The sequence below is a fragment of the Hydractinia symbiolongicarpus genome, chromosome 4, assembly GCF_029227915.1.
Source record: "Hydractinia symbiolongicarpus strain clone_291-10 chromosome 4, HSymV2.1, whole genome shotgun sequence".
NCBI lineage: Eukaryota > Metazoa > Cnidaria > Hydrozoa > Anthoathecata > Hydractiniidae > Hydractinia > Hydractinia symbiolongicarpus.
This window is the reverse complement of record NC_079878.1, coordinates 11,841,080-11,867,386: the sequence shown is the minus strand read 5'-3', so window position 1 is coordinate 11,867,386 and position 26,307 is coordinate 11,841,080. Positions and strand designations below refer to the sequence as shown.

General features: G+C 35.3%; 2 protein-coding genes across 2 annotated transcripts; one reads left to right on the top strand and one right to left on the bottom strand.

The window, feature by feature from the left end:
* Positions 1 to 2,813: 2,813 nt before the first annotated feature.
* LOC130642240 (uncharacterized) lies at positions 2,814 to 3,541 on the top strand. The gene is made up of 2 exons (XM_057449328.1): positions 2,814 to 3,067; positions 3,121 to 3,541. The coding sequence occupies exons 1-2, from the start codon at positions 2,814 to 2,816 to the stop codon at positions 3,539 to 3,541; spliced, it is 675 nt and encodes a 224-aa protein (XP_057305311.1).
* A 7,483-nt stretch (positions 3,542 to 11,024) lies between these two features.
* Positions 11,025 to 26,018, bottom strand: LOC130641292 (RAC-beta serine/threonine-protein kinase-like). Its single transcript, XM_057448032.1, has 16 exons — positions 25,870 to 26,018; positions 25,266 to 25,394; positions 25,051 to 25,102; positions 23,133 to 23,192; positions 22,950 to 23,061; positions 22,812 to 22,865; positions 20,437 to 20,514; positions 20,252 to 20,317; positions 19,642 to 19,710; positions 19,402 to 19,524; positions 18,016 to 18,144; positions 16,760 to 16,891; positions 15,293 to 15,375; positions 15,012 to 15,099; positions 14,357 to 14,456; positions 11,025 to 13,638 (listed from the first exon to the last, which is right to left on the bottom strand). The coding sequence occupies exons 1-16, from the start codon at positions 25,916 to 25,918 to the stop codon at positions 13,553 to 13,555; spliced, it is 1,410 nt and encodes a 469-aa protein (XP_057304015.1). The 5' UTR covers positions 25,919 to 26,018; the 3' UTR covers positions 11,025 to 13,552.
* Between the last annotated feature and the right edge of the window lie 289 nt (positions 26,019 to 26,307).

Here is a 26,307-nt window from a genome sequence, read left to right as displayed (position 1 = left end):
CATTGTTTTGTTATAAGAAAACAATGAACATGTACTCATACAACCCCAAGACAAAGTACAAGTCCAACAGGGAGAATGGCCCCTTGGTGTAACAAACTTGGAGCACCAGGACCTGTACGTGTCGACGGAGTCGCATATCTCTGTAGTATTCTACGAGTTTACCAAGTATGCCATCAAAATTCCCACCAATTTGCTTAATGACCCTGTCAAAGTGGGTTGGACAGGACAGGCCTTGGACTACTGGAATATCCAGGTTAATTTCGCCACCCACTGTGCAACTACAGCATTGGGTATATCAACCAAACACATGACGAGCTCCGTATCCCTTGTCAACTCTATTTTTAAATTTCACGTGTACTAACACATGCGCCGTATTCTGGCAAGAATGAAGCCGAATGACGATGGGTTTGCCTAGTATAAAAATCCCTACTCTGGATATGCACAAATATATACGGAATACGGTGCAGATCCCAATAGTCTGTACAAATTCAAAGCAGTCATGTCCTCCCTGACAAATGGTACGTGGTGGCCTCAGGTTGATGGTGATTGGGCTAAATTTATCCTGTCGGCAAGTCAAGGCCTAACGTCGGAAGGTCTAACTAAATTGAGTGAAAGTATCCGGGTTCACGTGATCTTGTTGCTTGGGTCGCAGGCATCCTTAATCGGGTCTGGTGCCGATAACTATACAGCAAGGCAGATTTTGCTACAAAAATTTAAAGTCATTGTGTGGCGGGAAAAAAATGTGGGGCATGACATCACACAATTCCAAAAAGTGCTTCAATATGCCCGAACTCCGGTGAATTTCGCCATCATGCCCAGCGTCTACATGTTGCCTTCTGATATAAACTTGCGTATAGGTAAAATTGAGGGCTACAACAATAACATTTTGATCGCACCTGCCAACGTCAGCGTGGGGGTCCAGCTTGATGTAAATAACAAGCCTATTGTGAGGCATGCGGCAGCCGCACCCCCTAAGCATATCACAAAAACACCTATACAACCATACCCCCCTAGGCATACTATCAAAACACCTATACATACTACACCCCCTAAGCATATTACCAAACCACCTATACATACTATACCCCTTACGCATACTATCAAAACACCTATACATACTACACCCACTAAGCATACTATCAAACCAATAACAATTAGGGAGGTGAAAGCCACACCATATGTTACCGTTGTGGGAGGAGGGGCTCTAAACCCACCACTTATAGAAGGTCAAAACCAGCATGAGGATACCAAGACTGCCATGATCATGGCAGGGGTAGGGCTCATTATTGCCTACATATGGCTTATATAGATTATGCTTTTTTCGTCTTACCAACGTAAACCACGACAAACCCAACGGCAGCCGCAATGGCCATATAGAGATGCTTCGCTGCGTATTCGACAATGGTTGCCGCTACCCTCAAAAAGAACGAGACTATGGTACCCATAATCCCAGGTAATGCAGCACCTGCTTTACCTGCTAGGTATTTGAGGAACTTACCCAATCGTTCCAGCTGCTTCTCTACAAACCTCAACCCTGCGGCACCTCCCCTACGACCCCTACGCAGAAACGAAACAACTCTTCGGTATCAAGGGCAGAAAACAACGTGTTCAGATAAGTAACATACCCTCTACAATCAATCAAAATGAGGACTTGTACGTGGATATTCTCAACATGCGACAGGACGAGGTTATTTTTCCAGGGTCCATCAAAATCCTAATTGACTTGGAAGTAACGACTACGAATACGAAACGCACCATCGTTTCAAACATCGGTAAAAGCCTGGTGCGAGATTTACGTATCGCTTTGAACGGCAACAAGGTGCAGAACATATCTAATTTCAACACCTTTGCAGTTTATAAAGACCTCTGGCTGCCCAAATTTGACAGGGACAACAACCTCATTTTGGAGGGGATCAACCCCAATGATGGTACCATCAGGGCCTTGCAGGTCAAGGATAATAACCATACCGGGACAGATGAGGAAAAGGCTATTGTTGCAGCCTATGGCAACACCTTCTGTATACCCCTTGGCAAGATGTTTGAACTCACCGGAGACCTACCCTTTCATCCAGCGGGTTTATATGACAGACTCCAGTTTGTCCTACATTTTGCCCCACATAGCGACGTTATCAAAGATGGGGGTACGGCAGACTCTGGAAGCACAGCTGCCGTGGCGGCTGATGCTGCGTACAAGATCACCAACATCAAGCTAGAGTTTGACGGGCCTAGAAAGTGCCATGATGTCAAGATTTGCAAGATTAGCACTACCTTATGAACGGATCCTGAGAAGCAAGGTGGTCACCATGAAAAAAGCTGATACCAGCTACAACCTCCAAATCGATACCACCGCAAAAAGTCTCAAAGGTGTCTTACTATTGTTTGTAGACACTGGGAAAGTGAATGCTTACGCTGGTGTCAACGAGGTCTTTTACAATCCAAAAATTGAGAAGGTCAGCGTCACCGTTAAGGGGAGCCTAACGAATTGTGTAGTCATGTCATGCTTCCTAAGGACCACCTCGAACAGATTGTGAACCTTTTTGTTAGTCACGATTCTAATGTGAGAGGTACGCCCTCTTTATCGATTTCGGGGCGTCTACCGATCATACCCCACATGGATCTGGAAGACCACTGCAACGTCTGAGTGATGGCATCACGTTGCATATGACTAAGAAAGCCGACGGCACCGGGGATATACGCTGCTATGTGTACTTGCTTCATGATGCTCAATTAAACATCCTAGACGGCCGTTATCATTCTGTGGAGTGTTAGTGACCACAACTCGTGTTTGTCCTCAGAGGCAAAAACGAGTCAACATGGAGGGAACCAAGAGATGCCCCAATTGTAAAAAAGTGTTGGCCCCAGATGAATTTAGGGTGTTGAAAAATGGTCAAACGACAACAAATTGCATATGTTGCCTGGATAAAAAGAAACAGCAGTGTACCAAAAACAAATGCCCCCATGGTAGGCGGAGAGAGCAGTGCAAAGAGGGAAGTCAGATTTATCCCCATGAAAAACAGAGGGCTTATTGTAAAGAGTGCGGGGGAGTCAGATTTGCGAGCATGAAAAGGTGAGGGCTTTCTGCAAGGAATGCAAGGGCAGTCAGTTTTGTAAACATGAAAGGATAAGATCCCAGTGTAAAGAATGTAAGGGTAGTCAAATCTGCCAGCATGAAAAAAGGAGATCTCAGTGTAAAGAATGTAAAAGGAGTCAGATTTACCCTCATGAGAAATTAAAGTATCGCTGCAAGGAATGCAAGGGCAGTCAGATTTGCATCAAACACGGTAGGCGAAGATCAACATGTAGAGACTGTGAGGGTGGAAGCATCTGCATCGAACATGGTAGGATAAGGTCCGAGTGTAAAGACTGCGGGGGCGGAGGCATTTGTGAGCATAAAAACAAAGGGCGCATTGCCCCATTTGCGACCCTGCCGGCCATCTTGCTGGTGTTGTTAGCAGCCGAGTCCACAATACCCTACAAGGAAACAAGGAGCTTGGTTCTCAGGATATCTCAGTTGCGATATGGCTACGTTGCGGAGCCATAGCGAGGCTCAGTTTTCTGAGGGTATGACCTGGGACAATTATGGAGAGTGGCACATTGATCACTAGGTGCCAATTAAATATAAGGAAAATGGGAATGCCCCATCGCTTGATGAGGTGGCAAAAAGACTACACTATTCCAATACCCAGCCCATGTGGGCAAGTGAAAACATGTCAAAAAACAATCGCTTCATCTCAAAATAAAATGACAGCATTGGTAATCATGGCGGGAGGGGCGCTAATTAATGCCGTCGCGTTTAACAGTACAAATTTTCTATTCAGTAAACTTGCAGGACACGGCGAGGCGGAGAAGAAAAGACACGACCAAGCCATGGAGCAGCTCCAAAATTCCCAAGCTAAATGGGTTCGGGACAGACAAGCAAAGATCGACTGGTTCAAAAAACAACGGCAATTACAATTACAGGCTGGTAAGAGCTTTCGGGTGTTGGAGGACGATATGCACAAGTATTATATAGCCTCAAAAGATAAAATTCCAAAATTGTCGGATTACTATACGCCCTCAAAGCAGCAAAAAGATGGGGAAACCACGTTCATCGTTGGCTCCTTGTCTCTGCTAGGGTTTGTGGCATACAAATATTTGTAAGAACGTTTTTAACATGTATAATAAACATGTTGAAAGCACATATCGTTACTGAAGAAGAGGAGGAAAGATTGAGCCAAATTTACTATACCTCAGAACATCTCTGGACCGGACGCAAAGCCATCAAATTACTCGCAAAGGAAAGCGGTCTCTCAAATAAGAAGGTCACCTATTGGCTGTCTAGACAACTCTTGTGGTTACGGCATACCAAAGGCCCAAAACGTATCGATTATCCTCATTTTACCATTACGAGCCCTAATAAGATGCATCAGTTTGATCTGTTATACATACCCCACAATACGATATAGGGAAACACCTACAAGTTTATTCTGACATGCATTGATGTAGCCTCGAGATATAAGGTTCGAGGCCTCTACGGACGAAAAAGACCAGTGAGGTTGCGAAGATGATCAAGGACATTTAAAAAGCGGGATCTTTACGATAGCCTAAATCCTTCCAGTGTGTTAACGGCTCTGAATTCAAGTCAAATGTAACAAAATTGCTGGAGGACATGGGTGTAGAGATTAAACGGGCTACCACCAAAAATCACCATACATTTACGGCCTTTGTTGAGGCTTATGACAAGGTACTTGCGGAAAGTCTCTTTAATCTTCAAGATGCGCATGAGTTGGTTTCTGGGGAGCCTAGTACCATTTGGGCCAAGCACTTATACTCTATTGTAAAAAAATAATCTAATTAATGCCAAGACTGCCATGATTGATATGAAACCTAACAGGGCGATTAAACTCGAAGATGTCCCGCTCGCAAAAAGTCAGCAATATGGTCCTTGTCGCTGATACACTTCATATTCAGATTGCTATAGAATGCCTCCTTGGGAGGTAGTTCCGACTCTTCGAATCGTTGCCAATCATCCATGTACTCGTACGGGTATACGCCTTTTCGAAGCATCAGGCGGAATACGTCATCCTTATAGATGAATATTACCATGGATGGCACGTTTGCCTTTAGTTTTTCTTGGTTTAATTGCTTCGTGGTATTCGAGTTGCAATTTTTACACCAAAATTTTGCCACATACTCGGCGTCTATACTCTGAAATTCCAGAAAGTTATCCGCACAATATTGACAGTTCATACCAGCGGCGTTTGTTCCAATGAGGTTGCTTGCCAATTTGTCCAGGCTTAAGGCCATAAATCGACAACTATCGGTGAACCTGATTTCGATCTTCTTATAGACTTCTCCATCGCCATACCCCATACCTGCAAGTGGCACCTTGATTTTAACGTTGAAGCTGATGTACTTTACGGTATTCTCAGCAATACAACCGATGTCCTGGGTGTTATATTTTTCTCCCAGTTTGGTGATGAACAGGTGCGCGTCATAGCCGCTTAGATTGTGGAATATGACAGACACGTGATTAGGTATTTTAAATTTGAGGTTACAGTTGTTATGCGCACGGCCTCTATATAGCCCCGTATAGTGGCAATGGTCCCGAACTTTGCGGTTATTTTCGTTGTCAAAGGGTTTCAAACATATATGGCATTCCGAGACCCCGTTATGTTCCCTTTTAACACCTCTGCCAGTTCCAGCATGGGTTGTTGTGGGTAGGTCTTATATAGCCGCTTCACCTCATCTTCCAGATGATTCACGAACCTCGTCACACAATCCTTACCACGATACACTGTTAGTGAATCTGGTACATTTCCGTATGCAAATGTAGTGTAGGTACAATTTGATGGTCCATGTTTGTTCAGCTTTTTTTCTTTGTCCCCCTAGCATCCTCTACTGGGATAAGCAGGCTCTCAAAGTCCGCATATATGGCAAATGGTACCTTGAATTGCATCTGACCATTCCTATATTGTAACCATTTTTCGGACTCGTTTGACAGGGTAATTTTAACAGCCTCGTTGTCCTTGCAATAGTCATAATGCTTGTCTCTTGATTCAACCGTGTTGAATGCCTGCAGGCAAAAATGCATTGATTTTGTGTTCTTTGAAGTCTCACTACCTAGGAGTCGCGATAGACTCTTGACGACTCTATAGTGAGTCTTCTTGTCATCGGTGATAAGCAGTAGATTCACCTGTCTGTTACGCTTAATATTGGGTTCGGATCGCCGTAGGATGTTGATCTTCTTTCCCGTCACGTATAAGACGTTTACCGCAATATCCGTGTTGTTCCTCTCAAATCTGGATATGTCTTTAATAGTTGTTGGAAACTCTATACCCTCCCAATTATAGAGGTCTACGTAGCGCTGCATCTGAGATATTCCATTCGGGTTCCTTCCGATCTCCGCATGGTGTAGGGATGCTATAAGGCCCCACTTGAAACATTCCTCGTCCTCATTCACTGGGTTGATGATGGCTTTTTTCGATGCTATCCATTTGGGTAGTTCTATGTACGAGGAACCTCTTGTTAGCCGTAGTTTATAAAAATCTACATCCAGGTGTAGAATTCGATCAATGGTGAATCCGCTTTGGGGTAATGCAGGATGTTCTACGTGTGTTTTGATTGATGTAAACATCCTATCCAGCATGTCGTCTACGTCGCTACCCTGGAAGATTTCTGTCATATTACTATTGAAGGCTTTCTTCATCTCGATGTACTCATCGTTAACCCACCCCGAGGCTGGCACGATTTTCTTCTTCCACATGATCCATAGGGTCTTCTTTATCTTTGCCAATCCCATTTTCCCTACCTGCTCCTCAATCAAGGTTTTCACGTTGGGTCGCACCATCCCTATATACCCGTCGATGTCGGTTCCTCCTGTACCGAGAATGCGATAACTTTTAAATGTTTTATGCAACGCGTGCTTATGTTCCTGGGGCGTAAAATCTTGCACTGGCTGATCATATAGATTTTGAATATCTTCGAGGTAGTCTTCCTTGACGTCCTGTTTGACCTCAGCGTGAACCGTAGTTTTCGCAATGATGTTAGCTGTCCCATTATAGAGATTCATCACCTTGCGCTTAAAGGCTGCATAGGTTCTTAACCCCCCCCCCTTTTATAGGCTTTGGAGCAGCGTCCACTAGCCAGTTGTACCACCCTCTCATCTTGGTTTTCACGATGGAACGATTTTTTTTCTCAAAAATGTCCATGGCCTCTGGTGTTGGATGTATTACCACGGGCTTAACCGACTTTCGTTGTACATTCTCCAACATATCCACTAATTCGGCTTTACGTAGCCTGTAGTAACCGGTTAACCCACAGCTTTTCGCGATATCCCGTAATTGTTTCACAGTGTGCGTGTTCATCTTTATTATATGAATTTTATTTTGTCGGAGGATTTCATCTTTCTCAAAACTAACACAGTTTACATCTTTACTGCGCATGCGTTGATTTTTGATGATTATTAGCGGATGTACAGGGGAATTTCCCTCTAGGTGTGCTAGAATTATTTTTATTCATTTGCAGCATAGGGAATTTACCTCGTTATGCATGACTAAGCACAGCATGATAGGGACTTACTAGGTCTTGCATGATCAGGAATTTTTTGTGGTTGACTGTGACGTGCGCGTGTGCCCCTGTGCGCCTGTGCGCCTGTGCGCCTGTGCCAGAACATACCTTTCTTTATTTCTTCACTAAATATGAACAACATTTTTGATAACAAGAAGTTCTGGAAAACTGCAAAACCGATATCTTCTAACAAATGTGTAAAAGATACAGTCCAAGTAATAGTTGAAAATGATCAAATAATTCGTGAAAAAGAACATATAGCAAATATAATAAATGATCATTTTGTTAATGTCACGAAATCTTTGAATATTGATGGAATTCCGCACGAAAACTATAACGGTATTAAAAATGATATTGAAAACGTCATCAAGAATTACGAACAGCATCCAAGTATCATATGGATAAAGAAACATGCTACCACTACCAACAAAATGTGCTTCAAATCAATTGAAATTGACATTATGAAAAAGTATATTGGTAACCTAAAAGAAAACAAATCCGATCCGAAAGGAGCAATTCCACCGCGTTTCCTCAAATATTACGTCGATATGTACGGAGAACATCTCATCAAGCTGTTTAAGAAATCTATTGTCGATGAAGTTTTCCCTAGAGCAATGAAATTGACTGATATTTGTCCACTATTTAAAAGCGGAGATCGTTCACCAAAATTGAATTATCGTCCTGTTTTTTTGAACATATGTTTGATCAGATTTATGAATTTACTGATAGTAAATTATCACCTTTTTTGTCAGGTTTTCGTAAGGGCTTTAGCAGCCAGCATGTTTTGCTTCACATGATAGAATCGTGGCGAAAAGATCTTGATAAAGGAAATGCTGCAGAGGCGCTATTGATGGATTTGAGTAAAGCATTTGATTGTGCGGATCATCTGTTAAAAGCGAAACTACATGCATATGGTTTCTCAAAAAGTGCTTTAGGTTTTTTAAGGAGTTTTCTCACCAATCGGTTTCAAAGAGTCGGAATTGATGGCTATTTCAGCTTGTGGAAAGAGATTATTAGTGGTGTTCCACAGGGTTCGATTCTGGGTCCACTTTTATTCAATATTTATATAAATGATTTAATGTTTATTTTAAATGATAGAGCTTATGTTAAAATTTGTAAATGCGCAGACGACAATACACGTTATACATATGGAAAACAATTTGAGGAGATAAAGTTACGTTTAGAAAGTGCTTTTTCAACTGTTAGAACATGGTTTTCCAATAATTGGCTTCAGTTAAATTCTGAGAAGTGCAAACTGCTCATTCTTGGAAAATTAAAAAACAAAGATTCTGTTACTTTAAATTTGAAAAATAATATATTACAAGAATCTCCATACGTAAATTTGTTGGGTATAATTCTTGACAATCAGCTTTCTTTCAAGCAAAATGTTCTTCCATTACGTAAGAAGGCTTATGCCAAGATCAATGCCTTAAAACGTATATCACCATATATGTTCTAATTATAAGCGAAATGCTATTTTTAATTCATTTATTTATAGCATATTTAATTACTGCCCTCTTATATGGGGATTTTTAAGTAGAGATCTACTACATAAAGTTAATAGCATTCATAGTAGAGCAAATAGACTTTTATGCGACAGGGTTGAAAATGAATGCAGAATCAGTATTCATGAAAAGTTCTGACGAAAATTGTTAAAGGAGGTTTTTAAAACAAAAATGAAACAGAATCTCTCCTACATGAATGATGTTTTTGCATTCAGAAAGACAGCATATAGTTTCCGTGCATCAAGTTCTCTTGAAAGGCGCAGAATTCGTACCACAAAGCATGGCCTATTAAGCGTCTCTTATATTGCGTTTAAATTATGGGAGAAGCTTCATAACTCTGTCCAAAATGCCCCTTCGTTATCCTTATTCGAACACGGGCTAAACATCATTCCGTTTATTCAGTGCAGTTGTCGTCTCTGTGCCACATATATTTGTAACGTAGGATATACGAACTAGCTTCTTATTATTATAATATAAATCTCTTATTTTTTTAAACTTTATTTTAGGACAGTTGATTTTAATTTTTTTGGAAATAGTTTTAAATAGTCATATATTGCAATATTTCACTTTAAGAACATTCGTTGGCAGACTCCGCATAGCTAAACCAAGCTCCGTATACTTTAGGGGTAGAAACTTTCGCGGGCATTAACTTTCGCGTTTTAAAAAAAGCAAAATATTTGCCAAAAACTTTTGCGTTTGCCGATTTTCGAAACAAATTTCCCGGAAAAAACTTTCGCGAATTCAAAATAAGGTTCATATTCGCGTGAAAAAACTTTCGCGAATAGGTAATATCCAAGAAAAAAATTTATTCGTTAAATCACATCTCGGGTATTTACCGTAATCAAAAATGTATAAAATATACAAGGTTAGGCTAAGTAAATTTAATTATCTCCCTCTTCCAATTCTGAGTCAGTATCGTCGTCACTTTCTTGTATCTTGCTTCCACATAACACTTCAAATTTCTCAACTGTGACATTACAGATTGCTAAGAGATGGCTATCATCAGATTGCCCAACATCATTACTCAGCATCGGATCTATATCTTGGAAAGGATCAATCGATGGCATTTTGCCTGACCCGAACAAAACCAACAGAAGACATAGCGGTTGGAAATCTGTTCAATTTCGTCATGACGTTGCCGCCTACAGTCGTTACACCGCAGGCCCCCGGCAAAAGGAAGAAAAAGACTGCATCCACAAGCACTACTGTTTCAAATAATCGGGACACCCGGGAAATGCTCGCAGCTCCAAAGAAGAAAAAACACCAAATGTTATCGTAGTTGACGACGATTAAAGTAGAAATAAATCATTACTTTTGACAATTCCCCGTTTTTATGATTTTTTTATGGTGAAAAAACTTTCGCGTTCTGAAAAATATCCATGATTCTGCGTGAAAAAACTTTCGCGTTCTGAAAAATATCCATGCTATTGTGTGAAAAAACTTTCGCGTTTTGATGATTTAGAATTTCCAAAGTCATAAACTTTCGCGAAAATGACCAAAAAACGCGAAAAACACGAAAGTTAATGCCCGCGAAAGTTTCTGCCCCTAAAGTAACAACTATACGGAGTATTACTCCCTATAGAAACCACACTCCGTATGTCACATTTAAATGTATTAATTTTCTATTGGTGTTGGTGCTCGACCGAGAATTTTTCGCAAAAAAATGATTAAATTCCGTATTCTCCTTTAATAGTGCTTTTTCTATGGAAATCTGACTGTAACACGCCGCAGGCACGTGAAATTAGTATGTAAAATATGCCTAATATAGGTCGGTAAACATTTTTCGTTAAAAACTTCAACAATACGTTTGAAAAAAGCGTCTAACCGTGATATTAACCTATTTTTACAGGCTTGAGTATACCACTTTGATCATGAAAAACAATATAGATAGATATGCGCCGGACAAATGCTGACAAAATGTGTGCTGAATTAATGTTCATTATAACTGAAGAAATAACTTCTAATAATAACTTCCGTATTCTTTCCTCCAAGGTTGTGTGTGTGTATATTTTTTTTCGTCAAAGAGAGTTACAAGTTCGTTTATATATACAAGTATATATATAGTAAATAGTATAAGTATATATATACAGGTTGCAATAATAAATTAGAATACTCAATGAATTTTTTACCCCATAATTCTCCATTTTCAAGGTCTGCTTCAAATTTTAAAATCTTTCAGGTAATGACGGAAATCTTCAACCCCCTGGGCTTCTTGTTTTTCATTAAAATGTCAATAAATATTTCTTAATTAGTTCAGCCAAGGAGGCACATTCTGGTAGAAAGAAATGTTTGGGAGATTTTTTCGATGAATGAGATATTCAAGGTTTTCAAGGTTACGCAGACAACCAAAGCAAAACCCGGTGTAATCTATCAAAAAAAAAATGTTTAAAAAAGTTCTTGTCAACAAAGTTGGTGATCAGACTACAAAAACGTTCAAATAATTTACACTATTCGTGATTGTATCAAAATATAAATAGAAAAATATTACAAACTAAGTGAATTTATATATATATATATATATGCAAAATTGGTGACTATAAATTCGTTTATTACTGTTTAAAAGTGTTTTGAAAAAAATTGTTGCACTGAAACATCTGTCTGAAATTGCTTTCAAGTTGTTCTTATTTTTTTGCCTCATTTTCACTCTCGTTATTGTAAAGTTCTCATAAAGAAGAATATCAGATTACTGAGTGGCCAGTTGACATCATTTTAATTTTCCCTGACTCTTCCATTACTAAAACGAAGATTATTCTGACTTTTGATGTAAAATGGTTTATTACCAAAACTTTTGTAAAGCAATACTTAATTTGCACTAAAATAGTTGATAGCTGAAGTTTTATAGCTATACTAAAATTTCCTGACCTTTCCTGACTTGTGAAACATCTACAACATACCCGACTTAACGCAGTTCTGAAATTTCTTCTGGCAGCTCTAGATTATTGTTAAAAGTTTATTATTTTGTAAACGTGACAGTGTGGTAAGCAGGAGAACTTTCTTCTATTCTTAGACAACGTAAAAAAATGTCGGGCATATATTTTATAAAAATAAAGGTCAATAACCCTAATAATATTTTGAGCTTATTTTGAGCTTACTTGGAGAGTATGAGCTTACAGAATGATAAGCTTACTTGAAAGAAACAGTGCCGTTATCAGATTAGGACTCCGTCTCAGAAACAAATTGGATTTATTTGATAAAAATTGTTCACAAAATTTAACGGAAAAACACATACACGGGCACAACTAATGCAAATCTCTTCAGTGTTATATACAGGCTGTTTTTCATAAGTAAAGAAGAATAACTACACTGAACAAAGCAAAGAGTTTGTGAAGCATATTTTGTTATTATATCTCGTGTTTCTAATTGATCACTAACTTATGAGAGGGAACACTGAAGAGGAACGGCAAAACCTACATAAAGAAGCCTCATCAGAAGATCTTATTCGAAAATTTATAAATGTATTTATGACAGACAAGTGCATCGCTTACACCTAACATAAAAACAAATTAATAACGTATAAAAAAATTAAAATTTCAAAAATTTATACATGGATAATAAATAAGCGTGCTGAGAAACAAGCTTTTAATAAATAAGTGTACAAAATATTCTCGAGTACAATGCAGTAAGTGAAATAGTAAGCAAAATAAAAAATATAAATACCAAAAGCCTCCAGTTGATAAAATAACTTTCAAAAAACTACTTAAGATTTGTAGTTGTGACGTTATTATGTTAACAAACGATGGGTATTACCGGCAAGTTGATGGTTTAGCAATGGGGAGTTCTCCCGCTCCACCTCTCGCAAACGGTTGGATGCATAAATTTGATAAAATCGTAAAGGGTGATGCTAATCTATTTGCAAGATATAGGGATGATTATCTGAGAAATATAAAGACGAACCAGATTGGAAACGTGTATCAACAACAGAACATCAACAATCTTCATCCATCATTGAAATTTACAGTGGAGAATGAAAAAAACGGTGAATTGCCGTTCTTAGATATGTTAATTTACTGAAACAAGATGGATTGCTAGAGTCAACTTGGCATAGCAAAAAGACGGATACAGGTTTATTAATGAACTTCCATGCCTTGTCCCCTGATAAGTATAAACAGTTAAAATTTTATCGACCTCAAAGTCTCAACGGCATTTACTGATTTTGAAAGCCCTTTTTTAAATGACATTAAGCCATCGTTGAATACAAAAGACGAGTTTAAAAGTCACACTCCTTTGATAAGGTTTTAATATCATTTCAATATGTTTTAAAGTTTGTGATAATTTTGTTTTAATCTGCATTAACTGATTTTACTGTTATTTTAGATTTTTACCTGATGATGACTATACTGCCACAATGTTCTTCAGTTACAGACTCCTGAAAATATAGAACACTATATCATCAACTATAAAAAATAAAAATTACAAAAAAATACGACTGGATATTCTGGTGTTTATACTGCTTTAATTATGCTCGTTATCCATAAACTTATTTTCGCAAAGAAGGAAAACTATTTATTCAGCTCTTCTCCATTGTCGACAAATGAAAAGCTGGAAAACTCAGAGAAGTACTTCGTCGCATAATCATCCAAACAATCTATAAAAAGACATACGGTTGAGAGTCAGATCTTTCAATAAGGACCACTATAAAAGCTTAAGCTCTTACATTTCCAAGGATTCTGACCAATAGCACGTAAAAGACAACGACCCTCATCCCTATTATCCTCAAGCCTGCAATTTTGTCAACCCACGCCTGCGGTTCTAAGAAGTGTAAACTCACCCGAACGCTCTTTAAATATTAAAGATTGAAACCCCTTCACTTAAATGATAAAACGGTAACATTTGATTTGATCAATATAGTAGAATATGTTTAAGGAGCAATAAATACAAAACACTTCACAATAGCATACATTCAAAGTAACCCTGTTCTCGGGGTTAGGTGTTATAGGTTCTTAATGGCGAATATATTTCGCCCTGAAGGTAATTAGCATCTAATTTGTTTAAAGACACAGTACTGGCATCAAGAACCCTACCTTGACCCTTGCATTGTCAGTAGTAAACTCAGCACACACAAAACAATTTCTCCGAAGTACACTATATTGCTGCATAAACAGGTTGCCTAATTCTTAGCCTGGATCCTTAACAATTGAAGTGCTATAAAAAACGTGTAGCACGGATCTTGGTGTTAATTAAAAAGTCGCCTGAAAGTTATTTTTTAAATTTGAAAATGGAAATGCCTAACACAGAATGTCAACAAAGTACATGAATAAACGAATGAATGAATAAATGAATGAATGATTGAATGACGAGGATACCTTTGGGAGGTGTAAGTCTGGGAGTCTCTCTTGTAAAGTCTTCATCAAAATATTTCACATCTTCCTTGTTGTCAATGGATGGTTTGAAGGGAGGAGGAATCTAAAAAACAAACAACAATACGCTTTAAAAGTTTAACATAGATCAAGGAAATTGGATTATATAACTTCGTGTTCTAATTTCATTTTTACAAGCAGCAAAAACCTGTGCGGAGAAGTAATAAAAAAAGGGAAGTGTTAAAACCCTCATAGCTGCCGACACAGAGTCCCCAGACAGAAAACAAAATAAAACTTCCCTGACAAATTCCACACTATATTTCATTTATTTTACGATTGTATAGCTTAGTTTCACAACGCCTTTAAATAAACAAAGCAGTTTTAAATTATAAGAAATCACAGTTAACAAGTAATTCTGTATACTCTCCATCATGTAAAATCTCTTGTCAACAAATACAAAATCTCTATGATTTTTTGAAGAGAAGTTTTTGAAGTCTCCATAGTACGTTACAGTAACATATAAAAGGTCTTGTGTCACAATAAAATGCAGAATTTGTCAGACATCGCCCTCACATCTCACCAAGATTCTCAATCTTCTCTAATTTTTTTATATCAAAAATCCATTCTCAACCTCTGAACCTCTATCCTAGTTATGCATTACCTTCTTATGAAATATGTCATTCCAATTAATTAACTCGAAGAATTCATGCTCCATAACTTGTTCGGCGTCACGAATAGTTCCACCCAACCTAACAAAAACAACGCCTAAAAGTGAGCGCCAAATTTAAAACGATATTAGTAAAAAAAAAGTCTAATTAATAAAGAAGAAGATGAAATATTCTAATCAAACCTGTACATTTCGTTGAATCAAAATTTCTACTATGAACAAGTGTCTGCTTATTGTACTTCAGCTAAAAACAGGATTGTCTGATATCAGTTTACCTTTTTTCTGGACTTTTTTCCAGCAATCCATTCAGTATACTTTTTGATTGCGGCGTCAAACATGATGGAAAGCGAACGGGCTCCTGTAAAAGGAAACACAAAAATTTGAGAATCCAAAAGCTCTTACTACCATTGTTATTGTTCTTATTATTATTATTATTTACCCAGAATAGCCTCTTCGGTTCCTAGGGGTAGGGTTATCAATGAGGGTCCTGCAAAATGGGTCTTAGTGAGTTTAAAGGTCCCATCTGAACTTTGGGGACCTGAAAGCACAACAGCCGCTTAACTAAAAAAAACGCCTAAAATGTCCTTTCCTCATGCTGAACGTTAAGCAGGAAAGAATGATTCACACTTTTATAGTCTCTGGTATGACTCGGCCAGGGTTTAAAACCGAGACTTTACGTACCAGAGCCGAACGCTGTACTTATGAATAAGGACAGCAGACAAAAGCAAGTAAATCAACACCACTTAATAATTATACAGGCCAGCCCTCTTCAATTACTTTTCCCAACAAGTAATATTAGACTACTGACGAATATCAAGAATTCTTGACTGCAAAAATGCTGACAAATATCAAGGTGGCGCCTCTAGTTGACTCCGATTTACTAGCATCTTTTAAACATGTTCCCTGAAATATGAAAGCATTATTACTTCTGCTAGACCATAATAGAAGACATATTCGTGGGGGTTAAAGACTTACTATTTATATATATTAATATTTGAAGTGCGCTCCGCCAAATTAATACGCCAAAAAAAAATTCGTCAGTTTATAAGTACTAAAATTGTCAAATTGGGTAAGCAAATAGATTTCTATATGAAGATAAATCAGCCGCGTAAGCATCTTGCTTAGCGTCGTTTCGAAACTTATCTTTTTATTAATAGGTAGAGATTTGTATCATAGACTCAACTTTTTGCCACTCCCTTTTATTGACATCTTCCGTCATTCCTAAATTTGTGGGCGCGCAGAAGTATATTTTGAAAGCTTATGATTGTGAAAGTTTCTTATCCCAAAGAATGCCATTGCCACCTAACCAACATGTGGGAGGGGAATGGAGGCTGATTCAGCCTCTCTGTCCCAACTTTTTTCAATAACATTTTGATGTGTATAGTTACACCTTGATGTCTTGTTACTTTTCCAACTATTTTTGTAAGCTTTAAGGAAAACATAATATATTTTTACATTATTTTTTTTTGTCAAATTAGTATCACTACATTCCAAGGAATTATACAAATATTTGACAAAAATTCTGACGTAAGCAAATTTTCTTTGACCAAATTGTTACTAAGGTCTGGGCAACACTTGTGGTAAGTTTTATGTCAAATTAAAAAGAACTTTAAAAATAACAGAGAGCGAGGACGCCCACCCTCCAGCATTGAGAAGCCGCCAGATAGTCTGAATAGCCCAGCAGGAATAGAGTTAATGATGACATTGATAACAAGCTGATAACAGCGACAAAAAGTACTCACACGCAATACGAGTTCAAATAATACTTCGTGATCACGATTATAGAACGGCAGTCTACCGCATAACATTTCGTATAAGACAACACCAAATCCCCACCAGTCGACAGCATTACCGTAATGATCGTCTTCTAGCACCTACAAAATAGAACAAACAACATACAGAGCTATATAACAAGAGGTGCCATTTTACTACATGACAAACCCCTTTTACTATCAGACGTGAAAACACACCATTTTTTGACCTGCAATAAAAAGACACTATTTTCTCTATAAAAATAAAAATAATAATACTTAAGTGTGGAATCTTTAAATAATATTTTCCTTGACTTTTTAAAATCCCCCTTAACTTTGCATACTGTTCAGATCACAGGTGATTTTTTCTGCTTTTAAGATATTGCAAACCCTATGTTTTTCTAACTTAAACAAGTGCAAAATATTCTCAATAAGAACACCTTTTACACCAGGCTACACATTAAAATGTCGTAAAAAACGATCATCGTTGGATTCCTCATGACAATTAAAAAAAATAACACTATATAAAAAAATAACACCATAAATATGGGTATAAAGACCTAAAAGTAACTTAGCATAACATATTTAGATGGGGAAGGGGGAGGGGGAGTTAAAGTGCAGTCAAGCTTGCCTATAAAACCAACTAACATGTTTTCTAACAACTTATGGTGTAACAAACGTGAAGACAAAATTAATTTTGATGCACAAATCCTATTAATTATCAAGGAATTGATGAAAAAAGATCAGTTTATTCTTCGAAAGCATATGTTTAGTTTAAATCAAACAAATCACAGCTAGCAACTACTACAACAAAAATATAAAAACAGGGAAAAACTTGTTGGGAAAGACTTAGTACAACGATAGAACTTACCTAAAAATTTTGCAAAGAAGCTGAAAAAAGATGTCTCCTATTTTCTGAACTCTCTTCTCAATTCATTTTTCCCATAAGTTTTCACTGCTCTTAAGCTGGATTTCCACTCAAGAATGGAAGGGATTGGATCGACTCAAAAAATTGTGATTTCTGAAATCTGATTGGTTGATAGATTTTAACTTTTTTAGGGACAGGAAAGAAAATTTTTTATTGAAACAAAAAAGTATTTAGCAGAATAACCAATCAGATTCAAATATTTTTCTTGTTACATTCCGATACACTTTATTAAAGTGGAAATCCGACTTTATGGTGTTCTATCCCACTAGTTGTAAAGCTACATAGAAGGTCAACAATGAGAGAAATGAAAATCACTAACCTCAGGAGCTAAATATTCAGGAGTTCCACAAAATGTTTGTGTTATGTCTGCGAAGGAGATTTCTTGTTTGCATAAACCAAAATCTATTAATTTAATATGTCCATCTGAATCAATGAGAAGATTTTCAAGCTAAAAAACAAAGTGTATGTATAAAAGGCCACTTACAAACTACAAAAAACGTCAATTGACATTTAAGACGAACTGATGCTCTAATGTTGGAAGTTTTTCCAGCAAGATATTGAATTCCCGTAGAAAAATTTGAAAATAGTGAAATTTTTATAAATTTGAAAATAGTGAAATTTTTATTGATGACTAAAATTATTTCTTCCCAAGAAACTACCCTAAAACTAGGTGTTTAATTCAGAAATAACCAAAGGTCATGTTAAATACACCTCATTTTGTTTGTACTTTAAGATCAGACACTTTCGTGTTTTCAAGGACTTTTACCTCTTTTGCAAAAATTATTAAGTGAAATTATTTCAGAATTGATCAACTGTGTTATGTTACAGAAAAGGTAAAGGCATTAAAATAAATTTATGTATCTAGTTTGTGTCTCGAATTCTTTTTTCAAAAATAATAATAGCGTAGAATAAAAAAATGTAACATTAATCGTCAAAAGAACTTTAACTAGACAACTTATTTCACTTTTCCAACTCACATTGAATTTGTGAATTTCAGTAACTTTTTGGAAAGGTGGGAATCTTTTATTTGATCAGTTTTGTAATTTGTAAAGTAGAAACAAGTAGTACTTTTGTAATTTTTCATACATTAACTGAAAGTACTCTAAATTCATCATGCTTAAGGTGACAAAAAATGTCACCTGGATGGATGAGAAATCTGCACAATGCGTCGATATGTAAAAGGTTATTTTAAAACAAAAAATCTTTGCATAGGACAAAAATTAGTCTGCAGAAATTTATAGAAAAAATGGCATTTTTTTAGGTTTTAACAAAATTTTACAGATTGTTTACATCAAAATTATTGCAGCAATAATTTCTCTGGACAAATTAAGAGATATGAGATAAATCCTATCAAAATTTATCAATGCAGTTTTTAATCATTTGATTATGTTTGGTCATTTTTATCATGACTGCAAAAAAATTCTAATTTTTTTAGACGTATATGCAAGGCAATTTGTAACAGATATTTGTCACTATTTTAAATTCAGTCCATGTTAGATTTCTAGAGAAAGTCCACATTTTTACAGTAAAATTAAGTTATTTCTTGAAAGCACAATTTTATTCAAAGAATTTATTCAGAGAATTTTTTCTCATCTTCAGACTAACATTTTTTTTATATTTACTAATACATAAAACAGCGCTAATTTTAAATAAACTCTAGGTAAATTGGGTGCAATTTTCGTTGGAGATGCCTACAGAATATTACCTTCACATCTCTGTAAACAATTTTTTCTTCATGTAGGTACTTTAAGGCTAATGTGATTTCTGCACCATAAAACTTTGACCAAGCCTCTGAAAATACTTTTTCCCGTTGCAAATGAAAGAACAACTGAAAGTAAAAGTAAAATAAATTAAAATGAGTGATAATTATTATCAAATGAAAGTCAAAACTTATTTAGGAATTTAAACAATAGATTTATTTAAATGTATAGCAAAATTGTCTTACGTCCCCACCATTGACACACTCCATAACAAATACAAGTCGGTCTGGCGTTTGAAACGAATATTTTAGTTCCTATAACACAAAAATAATAAAAATAGACCTTCCCTGAATTTATTTAAATACACACGTCCATATTTAAATTGAAAACTTTTTTTATCAGAAGATGCAGTGAATAAAGTACAAAACAATTTAAATTTCAATATAACTTTCAGAGAGAGATTTGTAGAATCACATCAGATTTTCATATCAGATTGGGTATTAAAATATATCATTTTCTATTTAAAATGGTTGTCTTTGTTATCATAATAATCTTTTTTCTGCTCATCACAGATGCTAAATCGCTACTTTATGCTCAGGGTGCACAAAAGGCACAATATCTTCACAACACAATGGTTAGTTTAAATATCAAAATTGCTTTATCTGTCTGCAAAAATCCTAATTATATGCGTTTGTTTTTCTTTATGTAAAAAACAACCCTTCTACCCAAGCCTTATTTCCTTAAAAACCTTAAAAACAAAAGAGAAAATAATGTTATAAGAAATATAAAATATTATGCTATGTTAAAATAAAATAAATGCGCCTTATTTTTAGCCAGAAAATACAAAATACTCACTGTTAAGAAAGGATGCTTTGTAGATTGGAGAACTCGATTTTCAGTGAGCGTGTGTTCTACTTCATCCTTAAGAATATTAGGCACATGTAATTTATGTAAATTACATTCTATTGTATTTTTTAAATGACAACATACCATTGTACTATAAAATATATGTATTCTGTTAAAGGGTTTACAAACCTTACCTTTGCAAGAATAACGTCTTTTCGGAGTAACTTTATTGCAAAAACATTGCCTGTCTTCTTTTCCTTTCCCAACATTACCTAGTGCAGAAATATTTAACATTACAAGTTTTGGTATGACAGACCTTTCTACTGTACAAGCTTAGAGAGGAGCTACAAATATCAACCCAGCAAGACAAGTCATTACAAACAGGGTGGCATCTTAAAAATAATGCAATTTTAGGGCTTTCCAATCCTACAGATAAAGTGGAACATATTTAATGAAACAATTTTTCTACAGAACCAATATGACCCCTACAAGTTACACCGATCCAAGTTGACCACCAGCTGAACTCTGTCATATTTCTCTTCTTTAACATATTTTTACCTCACGTTTTGAATCAACATGCTAATATAAATAAATTTATTCTTTTTGTAATAAAAAAAGTAGCACTTGGACTCCTAACTATAGGGACAAGTTTAGAAATATCAGACCATATTTTGTTGTTTTGAGTTTATCACAAAATGTTTATAAACAAAAAAGTTAAAAAACTAATTTGATTTTAGACTTCGCATTACAGTCAAAAGTTTCTGAATATCCCTATTTCATAACAGTAAATATTAACATAGTTATTTTCGTTTGTTTCAGGAACAATAAATTGATAGCAAATTAACAAGGGCAGAATTTTGAAATTGATAAAAAATGCTCTAAACTCCTTATTTTTATAAGTTATGTATTTTGCTTTGAATATGATGTTTTTAAGAACTTTCTGAGCAACTTTGCATATTTTTTTATTTCCAAGACACAAAATTGATAAAAATATAACACTTTAAAGCTACAAAATTGTTAGGTTTTATCAGCTTGTGATCCCAAAACAAAAAGAAACAGATAACCATTTTTTTATAATTATTTTATATGAAAATACAGTTAACTGGAACAGTACTGAATATAAATTCTATGTAGAGCAAAAATGTGATAATTTCTTAACAAATCTGAATCAGAATATTTTTTTTGTAAAACGTTCCCCGCAATCAAGATTCTTGCAAGTATACAATTTTTCACTCATCTTTATTCATCTTAAAAAACAACAACTAGTATTTACTTTATATTGCTAATTAATTAAATAAAATCTGTAAAAATTGAGAATCCATTCTGTATTCCTAATCACCACTGTATACATACTGCACACATACCATACTGACTAATGAATGAACTACAAAATAGTATTCAAAAATAAGAAACATTACATTTTTACTATAAAGGGAAAAGAAGAAAAAGAAGAAAATAAAAATGAATGAACAGAAATGAATAAACACACAATCCATTCATACATAGTAAACATTGTTAAAAATATGTGGTAGTAACCATTTACTCAATACTCAATGCGTTTAACATAACAGTCTAAAAAAACTTAAAAAGGCAAAAATATAGTACAGTTTGGTTATGCAAATTGTTAAGATTTTATCATTTTATTACCCCTAAAATTGTTTTTAGGTATTATTAAAGACTTGATATGATTTTAATGCTCTTTACAAAATACAGGACATTATCAAATTGAAAAATGAGTATCATTATGACACTTCAATAATTTTCGTTTGTTAAAAATTTATCAGTATATTGTTCAAATACTCTGATAAATTTGTGTCCTGAATTTTTTTTTAGTAAATATACCATTTAAGAGTGCTTTAAATAGGATAAGCAGATTGAAAACACAAAGATAACCAAAAAAATGATAAATTACTAACAATGTTACTTTTTTAACAAAATCATATACCACAGCAGGTAGTTTTGGTACTTTGACCAACTTAGCTTTTGAAGAACAAGCATACGCAGCATCCCTGAAAATCTTAGCAAACCAGACGGATTTATAAACGAATTATGAAGAAATTTTGATTTTTGCGTTTTTGCAATGTCCAAATTAGTGTCTGATATTTATGAACTTGTCCATAGCCAAATATATTTAAAATACTAGTTTTGCTTAAACTGCACTGGATAATTATATCTAGGAAAAAAAAGTCTACTTCAATTTTAAAGAACATAGCTACAGTATTCCTCCAATTATCCACACCCTAAAATTAAACATGCAATTGAACAAGGTACCTCTTATTTACATTGGCTGCATTAAAATGTCTCACAATTTTGCTCATCAAACTCCTTTTAAAATAAAAAGTACTGCACTCTTTTGAAAATTGATATTCTAAATTTATGTTTCTGAAAAGGATGTTTGTTGTCTTCTTACATGCATATTTTTTGAGAGGTCAATATGTAAAAATCAACCAAAGAAGGTACAGGCCTTGTGCAAAGCTAGTGAAGTATGTCTCTTAGTAAGTGGGCTAGATATGATTGGAGAATGGATTAAATATAATATATATAGGCAAGATACAGTGGCACTACTTACTTTGGCAAAAGTGCCTTTTCCTAAAACCTTCAGGATTTCAAAATCTTCCAAAGTCTAAAATTTAAATAAAAATAAAACAAACTAAAGCAAAAAGTCCGTTATAACGCTACTAATGTACACCAAGTCTTGCGTTATTACCATCTTTGAAGAATCATAGCTATCATGGGTGGAGGATATAGCACCATCTCTGGCTTTCTCTTCTTTCTTCATTCGATTAGAAACATCTTCAATGGCATTTATCCAATCTTCCCTAATACAAAGATTTAACAAGGTAAAACAGCAAACAACAGTACTAAATCAAAATCAAAGGAAAAAAATTACCTGTCAGAAGAGGAATCGACAGCGAAAGTCCTATTAACAAATTTTGTAAGTTGAAAACATCTAAAATAAGAAGTCATATTTCAATAGGACCTTTGTAGCTTATATCATTGCAAGTAACCAACAGTAACCAAGGTATGAAGCACAAAGAAGATATTAATCATCAGGCTTGGACAGGAATGACGCCTCCGCACATGCCATTATTGTTTTTCGCATGCGTATGATCGCACACCTAGAAAGTATTTTGGCATGTTTATAAAAGGTGGGACGATTTGACCATTGAACCCCAAACACTGGAGACTGCAAAAGCCTTTAACATATAAAACAAATAAGCACGTTTCTGTACCTACATCTCCCCTATTATAACTTCAAAAATTAAAAATCGAAACATGCAAAATAACGAGATAATTCAAATATAATCTGTCTCTCTTAATCAACCTTCGTTCGTCATCTATTTCGTTTTGTTTTTATACGCCATGTGCCATCATGGAAGTTTCATAATCATGATCACACTTACCACAAGTAATAAATGTGTCAGGCGCCGTTAAAACACAAAGTAAGGCTGCGTATTTTATTCATAAGCCAATTCAATTGCAAAAATGTTGCTAAAGAAAACTTAAAACATATAAAACAAAATAAGTTTTTAAGTTTGCATTATTATTATTATTATTATTTGTAAAGTCACTTGTGCTTGAAAAAAATTATGTGTGTCTGATCTGCGTGTAAGTGCAGTTTTGCAGACTTGCTTCATCCATATTCCGTCGGCGTTCACCTCTGTATTAGTTAAGAACCAACCGCATGGCTGGATTTCTTGTGTAAGACCTGGTTACCAACAATGAAGGGGCTAGGCAATAGAGATTCATGTCTATGTAGTTCTTTTAACTAAGTCAAGAGTCGGTGAATTAGCTAGGATGGTCAGGTTGGCTATGAATAGGCTTACTCCTGCATTAAAAGGACCAGGACTATTCAATAAATCTGAGATCTAAGCAAATGGGAGTGTCCGTTTAAGATGGAAATCTATCGGAAGTTTTGTCGGATGAAAGTTGATTCAAACACATTTCTTTCAATTTTTCACCTTTTGTTTTAGTGTAGATAGCTAAAATGCTGTCGTTTTGACTACAAATAAAATAGCCAAAATCTTGCTTCAATTGCGAGATAAGGAAATTCAGAGGTCCCGCTTCCATATCACTGTATATGTGACAAAGTTCACACTAGTTGTTTTTTATAATTTTAAAAGACACCCTGAGATGTAATGCCAACAATGGACCAATAATAACTTACTCAAAAAAATAGAAAATTTGGTGAAGCTCAAAATTGTTTTACTTTGTTCTTATCATTGTGTATGGTTCGTAGCACTGGGGGACCTTGCCCCCTCCACTTTTTTTTTGCCAAAAACTATTTTTTTAAAAAAAGGCTGTTTCAGGGCCAAACTTATTTGTGGCCTAACCACACGGGGCAACATTTTTTACAATTTTGTAACATATCTTAACCACACTTTCCTCGTAATTAGAACACTTGTTAGACTTTCTTACTGATTTTTCCGTATGTGTTAATCTGGATAAATATTTGCATTGTGAAGGCCTACATTCAAAGCCCTACAAGTTCTGAAGTAACAGCACTGTTTTGCTCTTGTTTGACACATGTATAAGAAATCTTTAGTTTTTATTCCCTTGAACGTATTATGCAATTATAGTAATACTTATTATGTTATCATGCAAAAAAGGAATATTTATCTTTCAGAATAACTGGCCTAATTGCAGCCGTAAATAATATTCTACAAAAGCATAACAACAGCAGTCAATGTTATATTGTTAATAATTTACAACACTTTCTTCTGCTGCCATGCTTTTTTCCCTAATTAGGGAGGCTAACACATAACAAAATCATATACAGTACAGTGAGAATTTATTTGGCTGTATACCTGATGATAAATCCATTTGGTTTAGGTTTACTTTTTTTAATAATCAGGCAACCTAAAATTAAAAATAATAATAATCAAGAGACTTCCTGACTCCAACTTTTATCTAAAAGAAATCGTGAATTAAAAAACATCTACTAACTTTTAAGTAAGTAAAATGAGCATTGTGCTCATTTAAGCAAATACTACATGTGAAATAAAAAGTTTAATTAACGTACGCTCAACAGAAAAGTTGTTTAACGGATCAACAGAATTAATTTCTGCTCTTGGCTTATCTTTAAATCCCAGGAATGAACCATCACTGCGAAGAACAAAATACCTTGGCCTCCAATTCTTGATGTATTTACCTAAAATACATTAGGTGAACTTTCTATAATGCAGTTAACTGGAAAATACAACTTTGGCTAAAAGAGCAGTAATGATATAAAATAAAATGGCTTTAAGCACATTTTAAAATCAGTAAAAAAATGTTCTGGCATGGTTTGTATTCAAAATAATAAGAAATTGTAATATTAGAAAAAAATTTTTATATTTGACATAGAGCAAAGATAAACCAGGCAAATGAAGACGAGGGCATGTTTTTATGAAAACGAAAGGAATTTAAGTTGTTGAAAAACTTATCCGTTCTTCTTTATCACATTGTACCCAGTGCAATAAGCATTAGTATACACCTTAGAAAAAGGTGTAAAAAATACGAAACTAGTTTATAATTATCACCATGCAGGACTTTACAATAGATTTTTTAAATAAAAACTATCCTGTATACATATTCAGAGACATATAATAAAGCAAGATACATTTAAATAGTTTTAACAAAAATACCTCTTTTCATCAACCAGCCCTCTTTGACAGTGTATAGTTCGGTTGACATGGCAAAAAAATTTTGTTACCTGCAGGAGTACATATATTTTGTATTGTTTTGTTGCTCTAAACACTAAGAATATTCAGTATGGTTTATTTACCAGAAACACAATAATTTGACACAGAGTTTCAATCTAGGGAAAATAAAGTACAGTAAATGACAGTCACAGTAACTGCTGAGAATTTAAAATAGCCAGTATAAAATCAAAAATATTGCAGATATAGAAAATATTGTAAAGTAATCAGATTTGTTATTTTTAAACGCACAACATGAACGCATCATAGTGACAAATAACTTGAATTCCATACAAAAAACACAGACATTTCGTTAAAAGTTTTGCAGAGGATCACCACAAAAAATGTACTTCTTTATGGGTAATATGGTGGTTTGTCTTAAAT

Excerpts from the sequence above, each read along its gene's own strand:
- LOC130642240 (XM_057449328.1), top strand. The coding sequence starts at position 2,814 with ATGGAGGGAACCAAGAGATGCCCCAATTGTAAAAAAGTGTTGGCCCCA. Across the intron at positions 3,068-3,120 it reads AGATTTGCGAGCATGAAAAG|GATAAGATCCCAGTGTAAAG; the intron begins GTGAGGGCTTTC and ends TAAACATGAAAG.
- LOC130641292 (XM_057448032.1), bottom strand. The coding sequence starts at position 25,918 with ATGTCAACCGAACTATACACTGTCAAAGAGGGCTGGTTGATGAAAAGA. Across the intron at positions 23,193-25,050 it reads CCAAATGGATTTATCATCAG|ATGTTTTCAACTTACAAAAT; the intron begins GTATACAGCCAA and ends TTCTTATTTTAG. Across the intron at positions 19,525-19,641 it reads AGTGTGTCAATGGTGGGGAC|TTGTTCTTTCATTTGCAACG; the intron begins GTAAGACAATTT and ends TTTTACTTTCAG.